This window comes from Pavona decussata, unplaced genomic scaffold, assembly GCF_977016875.1.
Source record: "Pavona decussata unplaced genomic scaffold, jaPavDecu1.1 SCAFFOLD_6, whole genome shotgun sequence".
Classification (NCBI taxonomy): Eukaryota; Metazoa; Cnidaria; class Anthozoa; order Scleractinia; family Agariciidae; genus Pavona; species Pavona decussata.
Genome location: NW_028145430.1, coordinates 6,100,001 through 6,117,500, shown reverse-complemented (window position 1 = coordinate 6,117,500; position 17,500 = coordinate 6,100,001). Strand labels below are relative to the sequence as shown.

The window sequence follows — 17,500 nt, the reverse complement described above, 5'->3', positions numbered from 1 at the left end:
TCGAATGTATGCGTGTGCCAGACTGGGTGTATCTTTTGTTCAAGCTTAAAACCAAGATTTCAGACCTTGGCTGGCAAGATTTTTTGAATTTGACCAAACTTGGAAGAACAGGGGTGAGTGTGGTTGGTGATTTGTTTAATTAATAAAATTATTTCCATCCGATATTTTAAAATCAGTAGAAAGAAACTAGCAAGGCATTCAAAATGTTAAATAATAGTAATAATAATAATAATAATAATAATAATAATAATAATAAGCGTGATGATGATGATTGTAGTGATAATATAATAATAATAATAATAATAATACTTATAATAATCGTAATGATGGTGATGATGATAACTAACAATAATTAAATAATTAATAATAACAATAATTAATATTTCTATGGTGCAAATGAACATGTGGATATGTTCCCTATAACATCATGTAATGAAGAAACAAGAATTTACATACATAATTTACACGTGATACTAAAACTATTTGCCATGCTATTTGAAACAGTAACTAAAATATATATTTGAATAGCTACTATGATGGTCAGGAAATTTAGGAAAGTGGGAGTAAACATTTATGACACCAATGAGACTTTTTGAGAAAGAAAAAAATGGACTCAATTTCTTTTCTACTCTGTGGTTTCCTGCTTAGGGGGGTGGGAGGGGGGTGGTAACATTTGGGCTAAATAAAATCCTGAAAAAAATATTCATAACAATAATAATAATAATAATAATGATGACAATCATAACGACGATGATAATGATAATGATAATGATAAAAACAGCAGTTTCTTTCTTTAAGCCACCCTAACCCTTGTTGTAAATATTTGCTTGGGCCCCCTCCGAGTGCACTTGTTCTGACCACTCCCTAACTCTCGGAAAGTCACATTTTTCAATGAAAAATCTTAATGTCATTTGTCCATGATTTGTTAGGGCATACAAATTTGGCCACCAGATCACCTCCACCTCCCTAGTGGACCTCCCCTCGCCTCTTCCAACTACCAAAATGGATTTTGAAGAAGGCCTCCTTCCCTGCCTCAGTTGATAAGCCCTTTGTTTGGCCCTCGCAATTTCTTCGTCTGCCGTTCCATCGTTTGCTTCCTCGGTAACCTGTGTTTGTCCGGCATATAAAATATTGGTATTTAATTCGACGAGGCCTTGCTCGTCCAAGGCGTTCTGAAGCTTTTCAAGCTGGAAGATTTTATAGGAGACCTTCCTTGTGTTTGAGTTATAAACTGGCAGGCCTTTGTGTGGCATGTCTCTGACGGAGTTCGCCTGGACTTGAAGTTTTGCCAAGAAATGCAGAAAAAATTGCTCAGGGACTTGATGCATATCAATCTTGACCCATCTCCCTAGGAATAACATGAAAGGAAAAAACTTTACATACACATCTCTTGTGCATATTTGATATTATCGTGTTAACTTTGATCGGTAGCTGGTCAAAATGTCCCCAATGCGTGACATCAATTTAAGGTGGCTCTGAAGCCTACCTACAGAATTTTTTAAAAACTTGCCATTGCGTGTTATCATGCTTATCAAATGTTGATAATGTAAAATAAATTGCAGCGTGCCGTTTTTGAAATATAAGCCCCAAAAGCTGTAATTAAGGGTGTTTATAGAAGGTCATACTGTTGCTATGGTAACCTATCGTGCTACGAAAAAGATTACAAAGTGTTCACCAATGGTTGGGCAGTTTTTTGATACCATGATTGTAGCATCAAGTGATAAAGACTGGTTAAAACGACCCATCAAAATCTAAGTGCTGGAAATTATTTTGAGCCACCATAAGACAAACGCCCCCAATTTGAGACAATACGCCTCCTAACATAAGACTGATAAACCCCTGGAAAAAATATGAAAAAACCGTCCGCCTTACTTAACAACACCTACATTCATTTGATCAATTCAGTCACACGTATGTTACCTGGCAAACGTGGGTGAAATGTGGAGTTTATACGTTCCACGAGGCCGGCCAGCCACATGGTGTAGGCAGCGTGGTCGTTGCTCAATTCAGCTGGCTTCGGAAGGGAAATCTTTATGCCCCTATCGTCCTTAAAAACTGGAACTTCAACAAAATCAATCGGGGCCTCGTGACGGTCTCTTCTGTGATTATTCAGCGAATACAGAGTTTTAAATTTTGTCTCGCAAGAAGAACGCTCCACAGTGAACGCAGACATGATGAAGTGACGCCAACACCGGAAGTGGATGAATTTCCTGTCATGCATTTCTAATTCTATTTAGGATGTCATGCAATGCTCCCCAAACAGAAGTGTGTTGCGTGACATCTCAAAGAAGACTGACTTCGAGGAACGGTCAATGTGGAAGCTTTTCCAGTAGCCAATAAAGATATTTAAGTAAATAAGCAAGAGTAACACAAACAAACAACACAATTTCAAATCAAAAGTAAATTACCCACGCCGGTTGCTATTCTTTCCTCATCTTTTTCCTGTAGTCGAAATTAAACATGATGGTTCTGTCGTTAGCCCTTACCCCTCCCTTAAAAAACAAAACAAAAACTTCCGACCGTCAGGGGGCGGTTAATTTTTGGCAGTTAAAGGTCCGCTTCCGGCCTTGCACGTGTAAGAGAACTCGGCTCGCTGTAGCAATGTCTGAGAAACAAACGATAACATCGAAAGAGCAAAGGTATTTCTCTCGCCCCCATCATAAGCAGGAAAAAAAAAACAGAAACGTCATAAAGAAGAGAGACTTAAACAAAGGCGAAAGCAGAGACGCAAGCAAGATAACAAACCGGAACCGGTCCCGCCACAAGTAAACGAGCCAGTCGTCGATTCCGAAAAAAAGAAAGCTACGGATGATGCGAGGGCTATTTCGCATTCCATTTCGCTACCTTGCCTTGAGACACCCCCAAAGAAGAAAAAGATTGAAATCAAAGAAGATGCAAAACGAGATAATGTAACAAAAAAGTCGATCACGACGTGTAGCAGGGGACAAAAAATGGTTGCAATGGCGCTGAAAAGGCCGGAGCTATCGGCGACAAACAAAATACGCACACTTCCACAATCAAGTGGATTACCTCGTGAAAAGGTCGAGAAAGCTCCGTCTCGCAGATCGGAGAAAACGCTGCAAACTGCTGGTCAAAGAGAAATTGATCCGTCCCTAGTAAAGAAAATTTCGGATGAGCCAATTGGGTCAGGAACGTTTGGAAATGTTTTCATCGCGGAGTACCGTGGCATGAAGGTTGCCGTAAAGGAAATGAAAGGGAAGGATGGGTCGAAAAAAGAGACTGAACGCTGCAGACAAGAAGTGTTACATGAAGCCAATGTTTTAATTACCCTCGGCGATCACCCAAACCTGCCATTTCTTTTTGGGCTGGCACCAAACATCAGCCATTCTCGATTGTTCTACAATTTCATGGTACGGGAAGTAAAAGTTTAACCCTCCATAAAGTGTTGAGGAATAAAATGATGAACATGAAAAGGACTGCTACTGTCTTCAAAGAGCTTGCCGAAACACTTCACTACATCCATAGCAAGGGCTTACTGCACAATGACTTGAAAACAAACAATGTCGTCATGCATTGCGGAGAGAAAGGCAATTTTTCCCCGATCATTATTGACTTTGGAAAATCTAAATATCATGGGAATGTACAGGGATATAAGAGGACAACAGATAGCGACTACCTTGCACCAGAAGTCAAATCAGGCGCGCCAGAAAGCACCGCAAGCGACGTGTTTTCCTTTGGAAAAATGCTTGAGAAGGCAGTTGTTGGACGAAGCTTTTACTATTTATTTTCAAATATAGTTTCAAACACAACTTCATCGATCGCTTCGAAGAGAAACTCTGCTATTGCAGTGTCTCTGTTACTCGAGAAACTACGCGATTCTTTAAGTGTAAAATAAACACGTCGAGGTCTCGCGTTTTTCTCGCGCCCTCGCAATTAAGATCTCCTAGGGACCTAGTTTGAAGAAAAAATTGTACAATCTTGGAGATTTTACGCAAGTTTTCCGTAATACTTGATAGAATTTACAGACAAGAAAGAATAGTTGAGTTTTCAGGGAATTGTCAACCGTATTCGAGCGCATTTGTAAGAAATCTATTTCGTAAGTGTATTGTGAAGGTTTTTTTTTTCTGCTTGTACGTCCTATTGGAGAAATGTTTTAAATTAAAAGTTTGAGAGCCAACGACGTGTGATTTACATGTACCATGCATTTTGAAAGACTCCCGAAGTGCGGTCTCTCTTGTTCCTGAGTTATTCTGTCAACGCCTCTTTTGTTTAAGATTGCGCAATTGGTCATTTCAGATGACCATCGCTGCCGTATCTAAGCCTTGCGGTTCCTCATGTGATTCACATGCCATGATACAAACGGTCACTTTACGTAATTCAAGAGGTTTTGAGTACGTATCTGTTTCTGTGAGGGCATGAACTTGCCAATTCATTGCGTTTGTTCAGGCTACAAAGATCTTTTCTACAGATTAAAATGAACTTTTCGTGAAGACATAGGTTGCATTTCTTGTTAGTATTATTATAGGGTTTGCATTTTTTGAGTACTTTCCATTTGATGCGATAGGTCTTTTTTGCATATGTATGTATGTATGTCATAACGAGCCAGAGATAACCAAAAGTTAAAAAATGTGCTCGAGATGGTTGCTAAGGGGTGACGTCATAGGGCTGCTCTGAGGCTATCATCAATGGTGATATGCGGTGTTCACTACAGGGGAGTGTTTATTATTTGATCACTTTTCTCTGTAAAAAATTAGAGGTGGGACTCGCTGTTTTGACATTTTAGTGGCATGGATTATCTTACTGACAAGCGCGGGAAGAGAGATTATTGTCGCCCTCGCTCTCTCCAGAGTTGAGCGAGCATGGAGGCTTTTGACCTTCATCAAGTGGATCTGTGTTCTGGCGACCCCGCTAAACAGCGGTTTTTGTTGAATTCAGTGATATGTGGTGGTAAACCAAGTAAATTTATGGCTAGATGCCCTTTGGTTGAAAGTTTTCCATCGGAGTTTGCTGTTATCCCGGTGACCGATATTAAAGATGGTGGGCTCCCTGATCAGAGGGTTTGCAAAGGAGAAGTCGCTTTTGTTGCATCGTTATTCGGCGTTGTATCTGCAATACTTCAGAAAACGTTCAAAGAAAGTGAACGGGACAGTTACGTCTGGTTGATGGACACGATTAACTCGCTACAGATTGGCGTAGATCAGCAACCAAATCCAGCCGCGCCATCAGTGGCCCAAAATAACACTGAAAATGAGCTTAAGCTTAATGAATAAGCCTAAATAAATAGTGTGGAACTCTGTGGTGACAATGTGCTTGATGATCCCAATAATTGCCATGCCTCGGCGGCCATCTTGGATTTTAATCTCTCAACGGGTATAATCATCATTTTGAGTCAAAAACTAAAATTCCTCCAAATTTTCACAATAAAAAGAGTAAGCCTAAATATGTTGTGTGTGAAAGTTCTATGTCTTATCGATATTTTCCCTCCACAGCTACTTTGGACTTTTCACGTTTGGGATAAAGGGGTATAACCTTCATTTTACGTCAAAAATCAAATTCCTTCAAAATTCAAACTGCCGTCTAACTATTCCAGATAAAAGAGTCTATCAATGTTGTTTTAGAGATGGTGAAGTTCTTCATGGCAACCCCATGGTTTCTTAGAGTCGTGAGGTTTTCATTAGTTAGTCATTTGACAGGTGGATTCCTGTTTCCCTACTTGCAACAGTCTGCAATTCGTTCGGGTTTTGTCCAGGAAATGTTGTGCTTCAGGCAAAGGGCAACAGATAGATAGACAGTTTACTAAAAACTGCATCGCAGCCAAAGGCTGAATTGCGCAACAGCTATGATGCCAAAGTTTGTAAGGGGGTATTGACGTGTAACCAAACCTACTCACCGGTGCCGCAAAGAGAAGCCAGAAAGATGACAAGGCAGGGTTTTGTTTCGTAATGGAACAACAACGACTTTATTTGATTTTCTCATATTTAACAAGAACAACAACAATTTTACTGCTTATGTTGATGCTGTGGTTCAATTTTTTTCCTCGTTTGAATTATATTTTCCATTGTTTATTAAGCCAAGGATACATTTGCACCACAGCACGCACAGTTTTACAATATTAGTTACCAACAATTACGAAGTATTGTCATAAAATAAACTAAACTAATAGACAAGACAATATAAGATTATGAAAACAGTACAGGGCCTGCAGATCCTAGCAGATTATATATTTTAAAAAAATTCGCATGGTTGAAGAAAATAAGTTGTATTTTAGAAATGGGTGGAAGACTAAGGTAGCCAGGACACTTAATGCATTCGTGGGGCACTCCCCAGGGATTGGTTGCCCCAGCTTGTGTTTTATCGCTGACAAACACGAGAAGTGCCATTCCAAAGCTTCCAATTGCAGTAAACCCACTCCCAAAACAGTGGTCCTTTTTTTGCCAACTTCACGACTATTAGGGACTTTACGCAAACACGATGACGATAGGAACCAGAGGGTAAAAAAAGAAACATTTAAAGAGCAAAAGCAATGACCCTGTGAATGCGGTAAAATTAGTTCATTTGTTTGCCGTCATTTGCAAAGCAACGTGAAATTACCAAATTTAAAGTTGAACGCATTCGCCACTGATTATTTTCCTGAATAATTATCCCACTTTGTACAAGTAGAACGATTGGAAAGCTTAAAAGATAGATCGCACAGCGCGAACATGTATTTCTTAAAGTAACGTTTTGGTTGGCGTTACCGTCACGATTGCGTCAAGTCTCTATGATAATTGTTCGGTAGTCATACTGCACTTAAAACCTATTGCTTTGTTTTTTTTCTTTTTTTGATTTAGTAATTTTACGACTATACTCTGTTTACATGCACCTTTTTCAACAGCAGACATCCGCAATAGTCGCAACTCTATTTTGCAGACCTCTTTTTGAATATGTATTTCACTTTGTTATAGCAATGTTCAAAGTCGCCATCGTTTCTGTCGAGGATATCCTTGAGGCAGTCTACTGAGTTGAACAAGGTCCTTAACGCTTCTTTGTCCGGGCGCACAGGATACTTTGAAAAGAACTTTTCCACGGATTTTTCATCCTCTTGATTCCATTTGGCTTTTGAGCGCGAGGTTGTGACAGAAACAGATGCGGTTTCATTAATAGCGTTAACCCACGCTTCTGTTCTGCTTGAAGGTGGGTCAGGGTCATTTGATGGTAACACCATGTTCTGCTTTTCTTTTCGCCGCAGGTAGCACACTTTGTCATAGATCTTTTTGACCATTCTAGAATCGTTTCCGAATGCGCGTAAATCCACGTGCTCGGCGATGGTGCTTCTAACAATGTCCAACGTAATGGGAGAGTGAGAAATTATTTGACTGGAAAAGAGCATTTCTATGATTGCCACATGATTACTAGAAAGGCCTTCGACGTTAATGCTTGGCTCCGAATCTGCATCTTTGGGAGGTGTTGAATTTGCCAACACGCTTCCTGATTTCGTTCTTGTTGCCACTGACGTATCCAAGCCAAGCGATTTCTTCAGGAGCTGGTGACCTCTGGAAGACTTCTTAGTGATGTGGCCAACGTTGTAGTAATGATCTGCTGTTTCCTCTCTATGACCCATGTGTTCATGGATGGCCCTCTTTTCAACGATGTTCATGTCAAAAGTTGTTGAGGCGGCTATCTTCCTGACATCGGTACTTGACAACTTTATTTGCTTAGCTTTAAACCAAAAGGCGGTTATCCTCTTACCAATGTTACTCTGATCAAATGCTTTCCCATCCGTTGCTGTCACAAACAAGGCTTCCTCGTTATCATTGGCACAGACGCCACGCACATGGTCGATGTAAGTGCTTACATTGGCGTAGGTTTCTGCATCCATACAAATCCGTGCTGGGCCATCAATGGATCGCTTGTGCTTCGGACAGTACATGGTGTAGCTGCCATCATCACTCTTCTCAGCCTCTTGGAAGTTGGATACTGTGGCAGTTTCCATAGGACCTGGCCTTTGTGTGTTTTCAAGCTCAAGTCGAGCAATGAGAAAATCTCGAACAGTGATAAACTCCCGCGAACTGACGAGGTGTCCAGTGCTGCTCTTGTTGAGAATTTGTATGGCCTCTTTGGTTGGCGCTGTTGACATCAAGTCATTAATAGTAGACGATGGTGGCAACCTTCTGGATACTTGCAGCACTTACTCCCACTTCTTGTGATTGAACTTTCTGGAAATAGCTGTCCTCCAGTCAGGAAGGCGATTTAGGACATTGCTTGCCAGTCGCAGAGACCGTTCGTCAATGTTTGGAAAATCTCTCGTCTCGTCTGCTACTTTGTTGATTATAAACTTTAGAAATTTTCCCACAGAAGAGAAATATGATTTAACGGTGCCAGGCGTAATCTTGTCGTTTTCCAAGTTTGGTTTGCCCCACTCTCGCCACATCTGCATACCACCATCTTCAATGATACAACTAATGGTGTCATTCTTTGGATCGAGGAGATCAAGTAACTTGCGCACATCTTGCGCGTGGATGGAGGCCTGTCGCTCTTTGCTTGCTCCACCACCAAGATCTTGCAAATGTTCGTAAAATAACTTGAGAAGATGATGTCTGAATCCTTTGGGTCTTCCTTTGTAAAATGAACTCACAGTCAGGGCTTTCCACTCTTCGCCACTAGCATCATCTTCATCAACTTCATCCGTATGGTTTAGTAAACCCTCAGACTCATCTTCATCTCTATCATCTAAACCTTCCTCCACCTCCTCCTCCTCCTCCCGCTCATCATCATCATCATCATCATCATCATCAGCAGCAGCAGCAGCTTCATCGTCATCTCTCTTTACACTGTTGTTCTCTTGTACCAACTTTCTTTCATCGTTTAAATTTTGTTCGATGACTGTCACTGATTTCGACCTCATTGGAGTAGGTGGAATCACACTGCTGGGATAAGATGATTCTGATTCAGTGTAAATGTTATCAACACTCGACGTTTTGAAATCTGAGTCATTCTCATCGGTGTCGAAAAGGTCGGGACAATCCGCTTGCACGAGCATAGCCAGGGGAGTCAAGTTTCATCTTTTAGTTTGACTGACCATTGGCTGACCTGTTGCCTTCCTCTCTCAACTCTGTAGTTCTTGTGTTTTACCCTCGAATGGCCTGGCCATTCTCAATGCATTTTTGTAAATGGAATCGTTTGCACTTAGTTTGTGAGCACCGCGCTGAAGATGCGTTGTCAACGCCAACACGGATTTGTCACACAGTGGGCATTTTTCCCGGACTCTGCCTTCGAACGAAATTTTCTTGCCTAACCGCTTTTCTATTCTTCTTTTCCCTTGTGTATCCTCTCCATGAATGGCAGCCTGGAGTACGGACTCGAGCTGTGATAAGGCCAGCCTCTCGCCTTTGTTTACGTGTAAGGCGACCACATGCCTTCTTAAATGAGTAACTTGTGCCTTGCATAAGGGACACTCTCGTACTTTGGAATTGTTGATGGTTACTTTCTTAACAGTCTGCCCTTTTCTCCCTTTCTTGTTTTTCGCTGTTTCGCCTTTATCTGTCTTTTTAGATGATGAAGAACTATTTTTCTCTTTGTCGCTTGTGTCTATTTTGTTCTCTTCCTCTACCTTCTCATCATCTTCTTCTTCACCTGACGATTCAACTTCTTCATCTGACGATGAATTTTGACTTTCCTCCTTGTTGTTTACTTCCATCTCCTTGTCGGCGTCTCCTTTAGCTGGTGACAAGCATTGACTTTCCTCTTCTCTCACTTTGCTTTTCTTCTCTTTGGTTCTTGTCTCCTTCCCGTACTCTACGTCCATCTTCTCTTCAGCGCCTCCTTCACCTGGTGACGAACTTTGACCTTCCTCGTCCTCCCTAACTTTATTATTCTTCTCTTTGCTTTTCGCCTCTTTTCTACCCTGTAACTCCATCTTCTCTTCGGTATCTCCTTTACCCGATAACGAACACTGACTTTCTTCGCCCTTAGTACGTTTACTTTTCTTCTCTTTGCCACTCGCCTCTTTCCGTTTGTCTTCCTCCATCGTCTCTTCAAAACAGCCCCGTCCTGTTTCCGTGTCACTCTCTGCCTCAGATGCCATACCGCTATCTTCTCTTCTCTGTTTACTCATATCTAACTCCTCTAACATATCTTTCATTACATCAGCGACATCTCCACCTTCGATTGGCTTGTTCTCCAGGGTTGTCTTGCAAAACGTTGTTGCAATGAACTGGAGATATTTGACTTTATTTCGACAGCTTGCAGCCAACATCCCTAACTCAAGGCGGTCTGCGGCAGCTATCATGGTCCTGGCAGCGTTATTTTCCCTGGTCAGTCGCATAATTCCCATTCCTTTGAAAGGTGGGTCTAACTTTATGTTCACTGGTTTATCCAGATCAAGATCTTTCAAAGCACGCTCATCTCCTTGGCTTGCCAGTTCCAACGATTTCTTCATTTCACTCAGGTTGATTATTTGGAGTATGCACACAACCTGGCACTTACAGTGTAATATCGACCAACGAAACAAGCGCTGCAAATAGAAACAGCAATCTTAAGTTTGTACTAATTTAGGACGAGATAGAACATGGATGTTGTAGCAGTTACAAGTGAACAAGTTTTCATTGAAAGGATCCTCTCAAATCATCAAATTAAATGACTTTGTACCTATTTGTGTTACAATAACATGACAATTTCCTTGCAAAGAAACGGCACTAACGTTCACTATCTTGGTAAAGAGGGCCAGTTGTCACTACTAAAAGTACGAAAATAAGTCTAGATATATGCCACCAAACACGAGAGAAAATAGGAAATAAGACAATTAACGCTGTATTGAAAGTTACTGTGTTGAAATGAGCTCATATATTGCCTTATTGAGCATTAGCCATTAGTGCTAACCTCGATTCCCTGTGCCAAATATAACATCAACGTTGTTATCTTTTATTGGACAGGCAACTATTTACTAAACAGAACCCAAGTTTTACAATTACTAAGGAGGAAGGGGACGCCCCTTAAGGAAACCATCGGTCAAGTCCTTACTGCCAGTGTGATGTCACCGTTCAAGCCGAAGTTTTTTTCAGGCTTTCTTTTCGCAACCTCTAAGTTGCATAGTAACTGCGAGGATCTTTCTTTCATTTGGAAATGGAATTATGTAAGGTAGACATGGTCAGAATATATAAGAGCAGTGGCTGCTTAGTACTTGAAAACAGAAAGAAGCTTGTAGTCTACCACTATCAGGGTTGAGTTGTATTAACGTTTGCCACTGAATGGTAAGAAGTGATCATAACAGTGGAAAGAAAAGCCTTCAATGCAAGACTCAAAAAGTATTACACAATGGAGAAAGAAAGCCTTACAAACTGATTGAAGCAGAGGGAAATAATTTCAGAATACTAAAGTAAAGACAACAGTCTCAGATACTTAATTTTGTCTTTTGTTGTACCAGTTCATTTATTTGGGATAATGATCGTGACAATAATACAAATGTTTTTCTTTTATTTAATTATTTTGACTTTTTACTGATGGGCTGTAAAAGTTACCCAAAACTTGCTAACATCTGGGTTAATTATCCAATTGACATAACAAACTGTTTTGCATGCTTGTTTTAAAAGGCATTTAATTTGTAATGCAAAACAGTTTGTGACATCATTCTGTGAACAGAACTATGCCTTTTCAATAGGTTGGTTGTGTACTGAATGAAAGCCAGTTTTACATCACTTTCCCAGCCAATTAGCTGTAAAAATTTCGGTGAAAATCAAAATAAAAGAAATTATGTTTTGGGATAGTTTAAGAGACTTAACCTAGTGAAAAATTATTTCGGGGCTATTCGTAGGTGAACCTAAGTAAAGCAAAAAGTATGATGTAAGAAAAAGCATCCTTTTAAGCTGACCCATATTTTAAGCAATTTGTTCCTAAGACACTACCCTCTTCCTTGTAAGTTGTTGCTTTTACAGACTGCCCATTTAATGAACAGTGAATCACACAGGATTTCAAGGTATATTATGAATGAGCAATACCTATCATGTGTATGAAAAACATCAGTACGATATATTTAAGAGGAAAACATTAAGATTTAGTTTGACTATAGTGACCCTTAAAGAAGAATACATCATGGACACATAACAGCCCATCCATTGCTATGTGACATCACACAAACAGTAAGGAATCGCGTCAAGGTAGATGATCAGAAATCAATAGAATCACCCCTTTCCTTCTGCAATTGCAATCCTGACATCCAAGATTAAAATCCCCACAAAGTTATCAACAAATATAGTATTGGCATCGTCTACATTTTAAAACGACCTTAACGTTCACCACTTTTGAAATCAGTATGGTTTTTGGTATGAAAACTCTGTTCCGCAACGGTAAAAGAAACCTTTACAGTCAGTTCACGTCACGCGTGACCAGTATTTCCGAAAATGAAATGAACATTAGAATTTCTCTTTGTAATGTCCAAAGTGTGAATGGAATGTTGAACATTTCTCTGGAAATCTTTCAGAAAAAGACGCGTTTACTGTTTTAAAAAAAAAGGCTCAAAATTCTTGGGAAACAATTGTTATTCTTGAAATGATTAATGCTGTGATGTAAAGAAAAATTCATAGCTTTATACCATTAATACACTGAGGAAATTTCTTCGGGAACTCTAATATCTTGTTGGAGATGTTCAAAGCTGACATGTAAATTTTAAAACTCCGTTCAGATTTCAAAGAAACCGGTCACGTGTGCGGTGGATCTTCACCACAATTTCAGCATTTCTGTTCGTTATTGTAAGCAGTAAATGTTACTTTGCTCGTCGATATAGCAAAAATGTTTATGTAATGGGTTAAATTTTACTTTATCAACACAATTGGTAATGTTATTGATTTCGTGCAGGGTTATTTAGCTGATTAGTTACCCTATTTGCCCGATCAATTTAATCAATGGCATGGCAGGAATCGATCATCCCAGAATATTGCTCATGAAACCTTCGCGGGGTTTATAAATTACTTACCGTCATTTACCTTACTTAAAGTCATAACAACGCACTACTAGGTCTGTCGCACACTTGAGGAAAGAGCTGAGCAAACTGCCTTGCGAGGTGATTAGCTCAGTAGTTTCATAACGTGTGCCGTTGAGTTTTCGTGAGTATTTCGCCTCGCAAGGTAATGAGGAAAATATCTGTCATAGATTTCGCCTCGAAAGGCGAAATTCTCACGAAAACTTAATCGTACACTTGAGTAAACAGCTACACTGATTGCCTCTCGAAGCCTCGAAAGGCAGTTTGCTCAGCTATTTTCTTAAGCATGCGGTAGGTTTAAGGAGCAAGAAAAAGGTCACTTACCGGAAAGTGGAGTCCGAGCACTGTACGGATTCATGTATGCTACACCAAAGTTTATACATTCTTGTACGGAATCATGTATTCGACATGTATGTTTCAGCAAGTATATACCGATCAATATTTTGTAAAAAAAAGATAGATTTCTACCAAATGAATTTAAAGCACAACACTTCTCAGTTATTTGAAGATGTGTGGCAGTAAACCCAAAAGGCAATTTAAGGTGAACTATTTTTTCCTTTGACAAGTCAACGGTATGTTGCCAGTATCTAACCGGTGGCCTCTTCCGGCGAAGAAATTCAGGTCAATTTATTATTCAATGTAATCGCTCATCATGCTTTGAGCATCCTTTAATACTGAGCCAGGAAAAGGCTGTTCTCCAACATGATGGCGGCAAATTCAGAAACAGGAACAGCAGAGAGTAATCACTTGATCACGTGACAGATGCAAATGCAAGACATCTCTAAACGCCTGGCTGGGAAAAAAATTTTCCTCCGTCGCGGAAGACAATAAAGATGTGATTGACAGACCTTCATAACTCCTGCTATGTGACCATTGTATTGTCAGAAGCCATTTCAGTTTTCTTAAAACCTCCAATTTACTGAAATTCTCGTATTTTTGCCTGTAATGGGTTTACTTGGATTTGGAGTATTGAAAGTAGCTGAATAGAGGCCTGTACTTAGCTATCGCTTGTTGTCTCAAAGGGCATTTTGTGTCTCTTATTTATCCACCTGGTTGATTTTAATTTCAAAACAACCGTTAACGTTAGTTAAGATTCTGTACAAAGGCATTGAACCAATCAGAACAACAGGCATTACTTTCACTCTTTTTCGCGCTATCCTTATTTTTCATGCCCGCGAAATTCCTTACTCTATTCCCTTTTCTAGCACCTTCTACGTAAGGTTCAAATTAGATTTGAACAAAAATAAGAACGCTTTATTTTGCAATCTTTTTAGGTTTTATGTAGTCAAGTAAGGTTTCAGTGGAGAAAACGTAACTTACAAAAAAAAGGTTTATTCAGACTGGGGGCACACGCTATACCTCCGTCATACAAATGTGGTGCGTTAACTCTCCTCTGAGCCTATTTGCGTTTAGAAATGGAATTGAAATAAATAAGCGTCCGTCAAACGAACTTACATAATCATTTTATCTGATAAATATTAGTACTTTCAATAACTTCCCTATTGCCGATGGCACTTTCTTATGGATCATGGACCCCTCCTATGAGTGCAAAGTTGTGCTATACGCTTACTGCCGTGGACCAGCTGAGTGATGAATGTTTATCATGAGCAACGCACTTTTAGCACGAGTAACTCAATAAGTCACTAACTTACTCATGCCCACACTTATAGCACGGGTAACTCCTAATACGCTACTACTAGGGATGTCAGATGTGGGTTGTCAGAGGAAAAGGAGGAAGAGAAGGAGGATTGGGTACTAAGGAGGAAAAAGGCTAAAGAGTGAGGAGTGCAGAAATTATAATTGTTAAAATTATAATAAAATAAATAGATTATAGCTAAAACTGAACGGAAATGAAAAGACAATGGTTCCGTCAGCTTCGTTTCAATCCCCTGAGATGGTAGTGGGATTGGATCCCCTTGCATGTGACTGGACGAACGCTCGTGGACGAGGGTATCGGCAGTGAAGACGTCATCGCAATGAAATGCATGCAAACCAAAATTTTTTTTTTGTCACCACGTGCCCCCATATTCCCAAGAGACTTTCACGCAGGAATCAAACGCCAGATTTTTGAACCATGTGGTATTAATCCACCAACCGGAATCCTCAGTATCCTACACAGGTATACTATACTAGGATGGTAACTGTAGACTAACTTTTTCGGAAACTGGGTAACATATTGTACCTATTTTGTGATACTAAGCGATTTTACTAACGCTAAAACTGCTTACATTTCCATAAAAGATAAAAACATTTTCGAAAAGAAACATTAAAATCAATGCAAGTTCCACCTTTTTAAAAAAGGGCCCTTGTGGCAGGAGAGGACGCTTTCGGTTGATCTCCCGCCACTTTAAGCATTCGCACGTGAAATTTGCCCTAAATATGCAAAGGGAAACAGACAAAAAACAAATCACCCAAAAATTCATGTAGTTTGGTACTCTTTTACAAAATTGTAGTCATATTGGTTAAAAATTACAATTTTTTTGCCCCTTTGAAGTTGTGTTTGATTTCCCGCCGCGAAAAAAAAAAATGACTTTGCACAATTCAAAGTACCATAAATGATGCAAATAGTTTTTAAATGAACTGAAACTTAACACATACCTGCTTCAATATACATATAGTAAGTGAGAATTTTTTGAGCCTGTTACCTCTTAAAGTAACAAAGTTACAGTTGTTTGTATCTGCCTGGTCGCGGAAAAAATAATGAATGCGCGTTTTTGAGCTTTGAGTCTAACCCTAGACATGCAAGTAAACTTGAAAATTTTCGAAAGTCAAAAAATCCAAATTCCTTCAATGGAGGTAACCTAAGGTAACACTCTGGGAGTGGGGTAATTCATAAACACTCGCGTTTTGCGTGAAAAAATCGGTTTAATGGATTTTCTAGCGTTTTTAGAGGAAAGTGGTTGATTCCCCGCCACAAGCAAAAAGAAAGAGCTTAAAATTCATGTTACGCTGAAAATAAAGCCAAATTTGCCACTGGATCATGAAGAATATTGAAGAAACAATCAACCTTGTAAATTTCGCGTCATTTGATGATATATTGTGAAAGTTACAGCTACTTGAACAAGTGGAATCTTCCTTGGCACTGATGTGCTTGATGGTGGATATACAGAGAGAGAGAGAGAGAGAGAGAGAGAGAGAGAGAGAGAGAGAGAGAGAGAGGGCACTTTGGTCACGATAGGTAGGGCATCTTTGTAACCTCAGGGCACTTAACTCACATTTTGGCATTTTGACAACGTTGAGTAGGGCACCTTTGTCATGTTGCATAGGGCTCCTTTCTCACGTTGCATAACGCACTTTGTAACGTTACAGAATACATGGTGCCTCTATCTGAAAATGTTATCTATCAAGTAGATTGTCTTGAATCATGTTTCTGACAATTTATATAGTCTGAATTTTTAGGCATATATGAGTTACATTTCGCAAAAGGTGTTTTAACCACGCTGTGCTACCTTTCCAAGTTTAAAAACCTCATAACTATTTTAAATTATTCTCGTTGCATAACGCACTTCGTAATGTTACAGAATGCGTGGTGCCTCTATCTGAAAATGTTGTCTGTCAAGTAGATTGTCTTGAATCATGTTTCTGACAATTTATAGAGGAGTCTGAATTTTTAGGCATATATGAGCTATATTTTGCAATCCGCGGGACTGCAAAAATAGATTGATTAACAACAACAAGTGTTTAAATTAAAGATGAAGAAGTTCAATCAGTCATTACAGCCAATCCACGTCAAGCATGACCGATATTTTTGAAATTAAATGGCGATTTATCGAATTTCCTTAGTTGGTCCTCAGTAATAACGCATGTATGGTGTTAAAATTTTTTTTAATTTTTGTTTTCACTTAATATGTGCTTTTCAGAAAGATTTCGAGAGAAGTGTTCAAGAAGCCATTCAAATATCGAGCATTGCAAAGAGATTTTCCAATGTTCATTTCATTTTATGAAATGCTGATAACGCATGACGTAGATTCAGTCTGTAACTATCATAGACGTCAAAGTAATTTATAAATATAATTTTTTTTAAGAACCTAGTACTTATACCAACACAACTAACAATCAACTGCCGATGCATAATGCATTTTAACACTGTTACCATGACTTTGTAAGGAACGAAATTAAGTGGTCAACAAAAATATAAACTTAACGAAGTCTTTGTTTGACCATTTGACTGTTGATCCGATTTAACCTTCTTTAAAGAAGGTCAAGTTTCCGTGTAGATAGTATTCTTTAAAGCCCCATTTACACTACAGAAAATTTTTGGCACGGCTCGGATAAAAATGGCACGCGTACCCAAAAAAAAGGTTCGGCTCGAGTAAATTTTGTAATGTAAATGATTTTGCCGTACCAAATTTTATCCTTGCCGAACCAAAATTTCACCCATGCTCGGCCCTTCTGAAAAGGTAGTCCGAGCACGGGTGAAATTGGTACGGGTGCCACAAATATTAGTCTGGCTCGGATGAAATGTGTAGTGTAAACGCTTAACCGAGCTGAACCAGCCTTTATGGGAGGAGCCTTCATCTCTTTGGTCAGCACGAATCTTTACGAGCATGCGCAGACTCTTTATTCAAGATGGCTACCGCAAAGTCA

At 39.5% G+C, this 17,500-nt stretch overlaps 3 protein-coding genes and 1 pseudogene across 3 annotated transcripts in view; 2 read left to right on the top strand and 2 right to left on the bottom strand.

Annotated features, from left to right (window-relative positions):
• The window catches only part of LOC146489411 (uncharacterized), a 176,940-nt pseudogene that overhangs the window by 7,992 nt on the left and 151,448 nt on the right, over positions 1–17,500 (top strand).
• Positions 7,802–10,215, bottom strand: LOC146489425 (uncharacterized). Its single transcript, XM_085108806.1, has 2 exons — positions 8,841–10,215; positions 7,802–7,855 (listed from the first exon to the last, which is right to left on the bottom strand). Exon 1 carries the CDS (start codon positions 10,193–10,195, stop codon positions 9,047–9,049), a length of 1,149 nt encoding a protein of 382 aa, XP_084964932.1. The 5' UTR covers positions 10,196–10,215; the 3' UTR covers positions 7,802–7,855; positions 8,841–9,046.
• Positions 8,129–8,980, bottom strand: LOC146489426 (uncharacterized). Its single transcript, XM_085110068.1, has one exon. It carries the CDS (start codon positions 8,978–8,980, stop codon positions 8,129–8,131), a length of 852 nt encoding a protein of 283 aa, XP_084966194.1.
• LOC146489424 (uncharacterized) overlaps positions 17,148–17,500 on the top strand; it is a 1,455-nt gene continuing 1,102 nt past the window's right edge. Inside the window, exon 1 of the mRNA XM_085110063.1 lies at positions 17,148–17,500. This exon is cut by the window's right edge and continues 175 nt beyond it. Within this exon, the coding sequence (XP_084966189.1) occupies positions 17,483–17,500 (18 nt within the window). The 5' untranslated portion in view covers positions 17,148–17,482.

What these genes read in the sequence shown, in the direction of transcription:
- LOC146489426 (XM_085110068.1), bottom strand. Translation starts at nt 8,980, where the DNA reads ATGCTCGTGCAAGCGGATTGTCCCGACCTTTTCGACACCGATGAGAAT.
- LOC146489425 (XM_085108806.1), bottom strand. Translation starts at nt 10,195, where the DNA reads ATGTTGGCTGCAAGCTGTCGAAATAAAGTCAAATATCTCCAGTTCATT.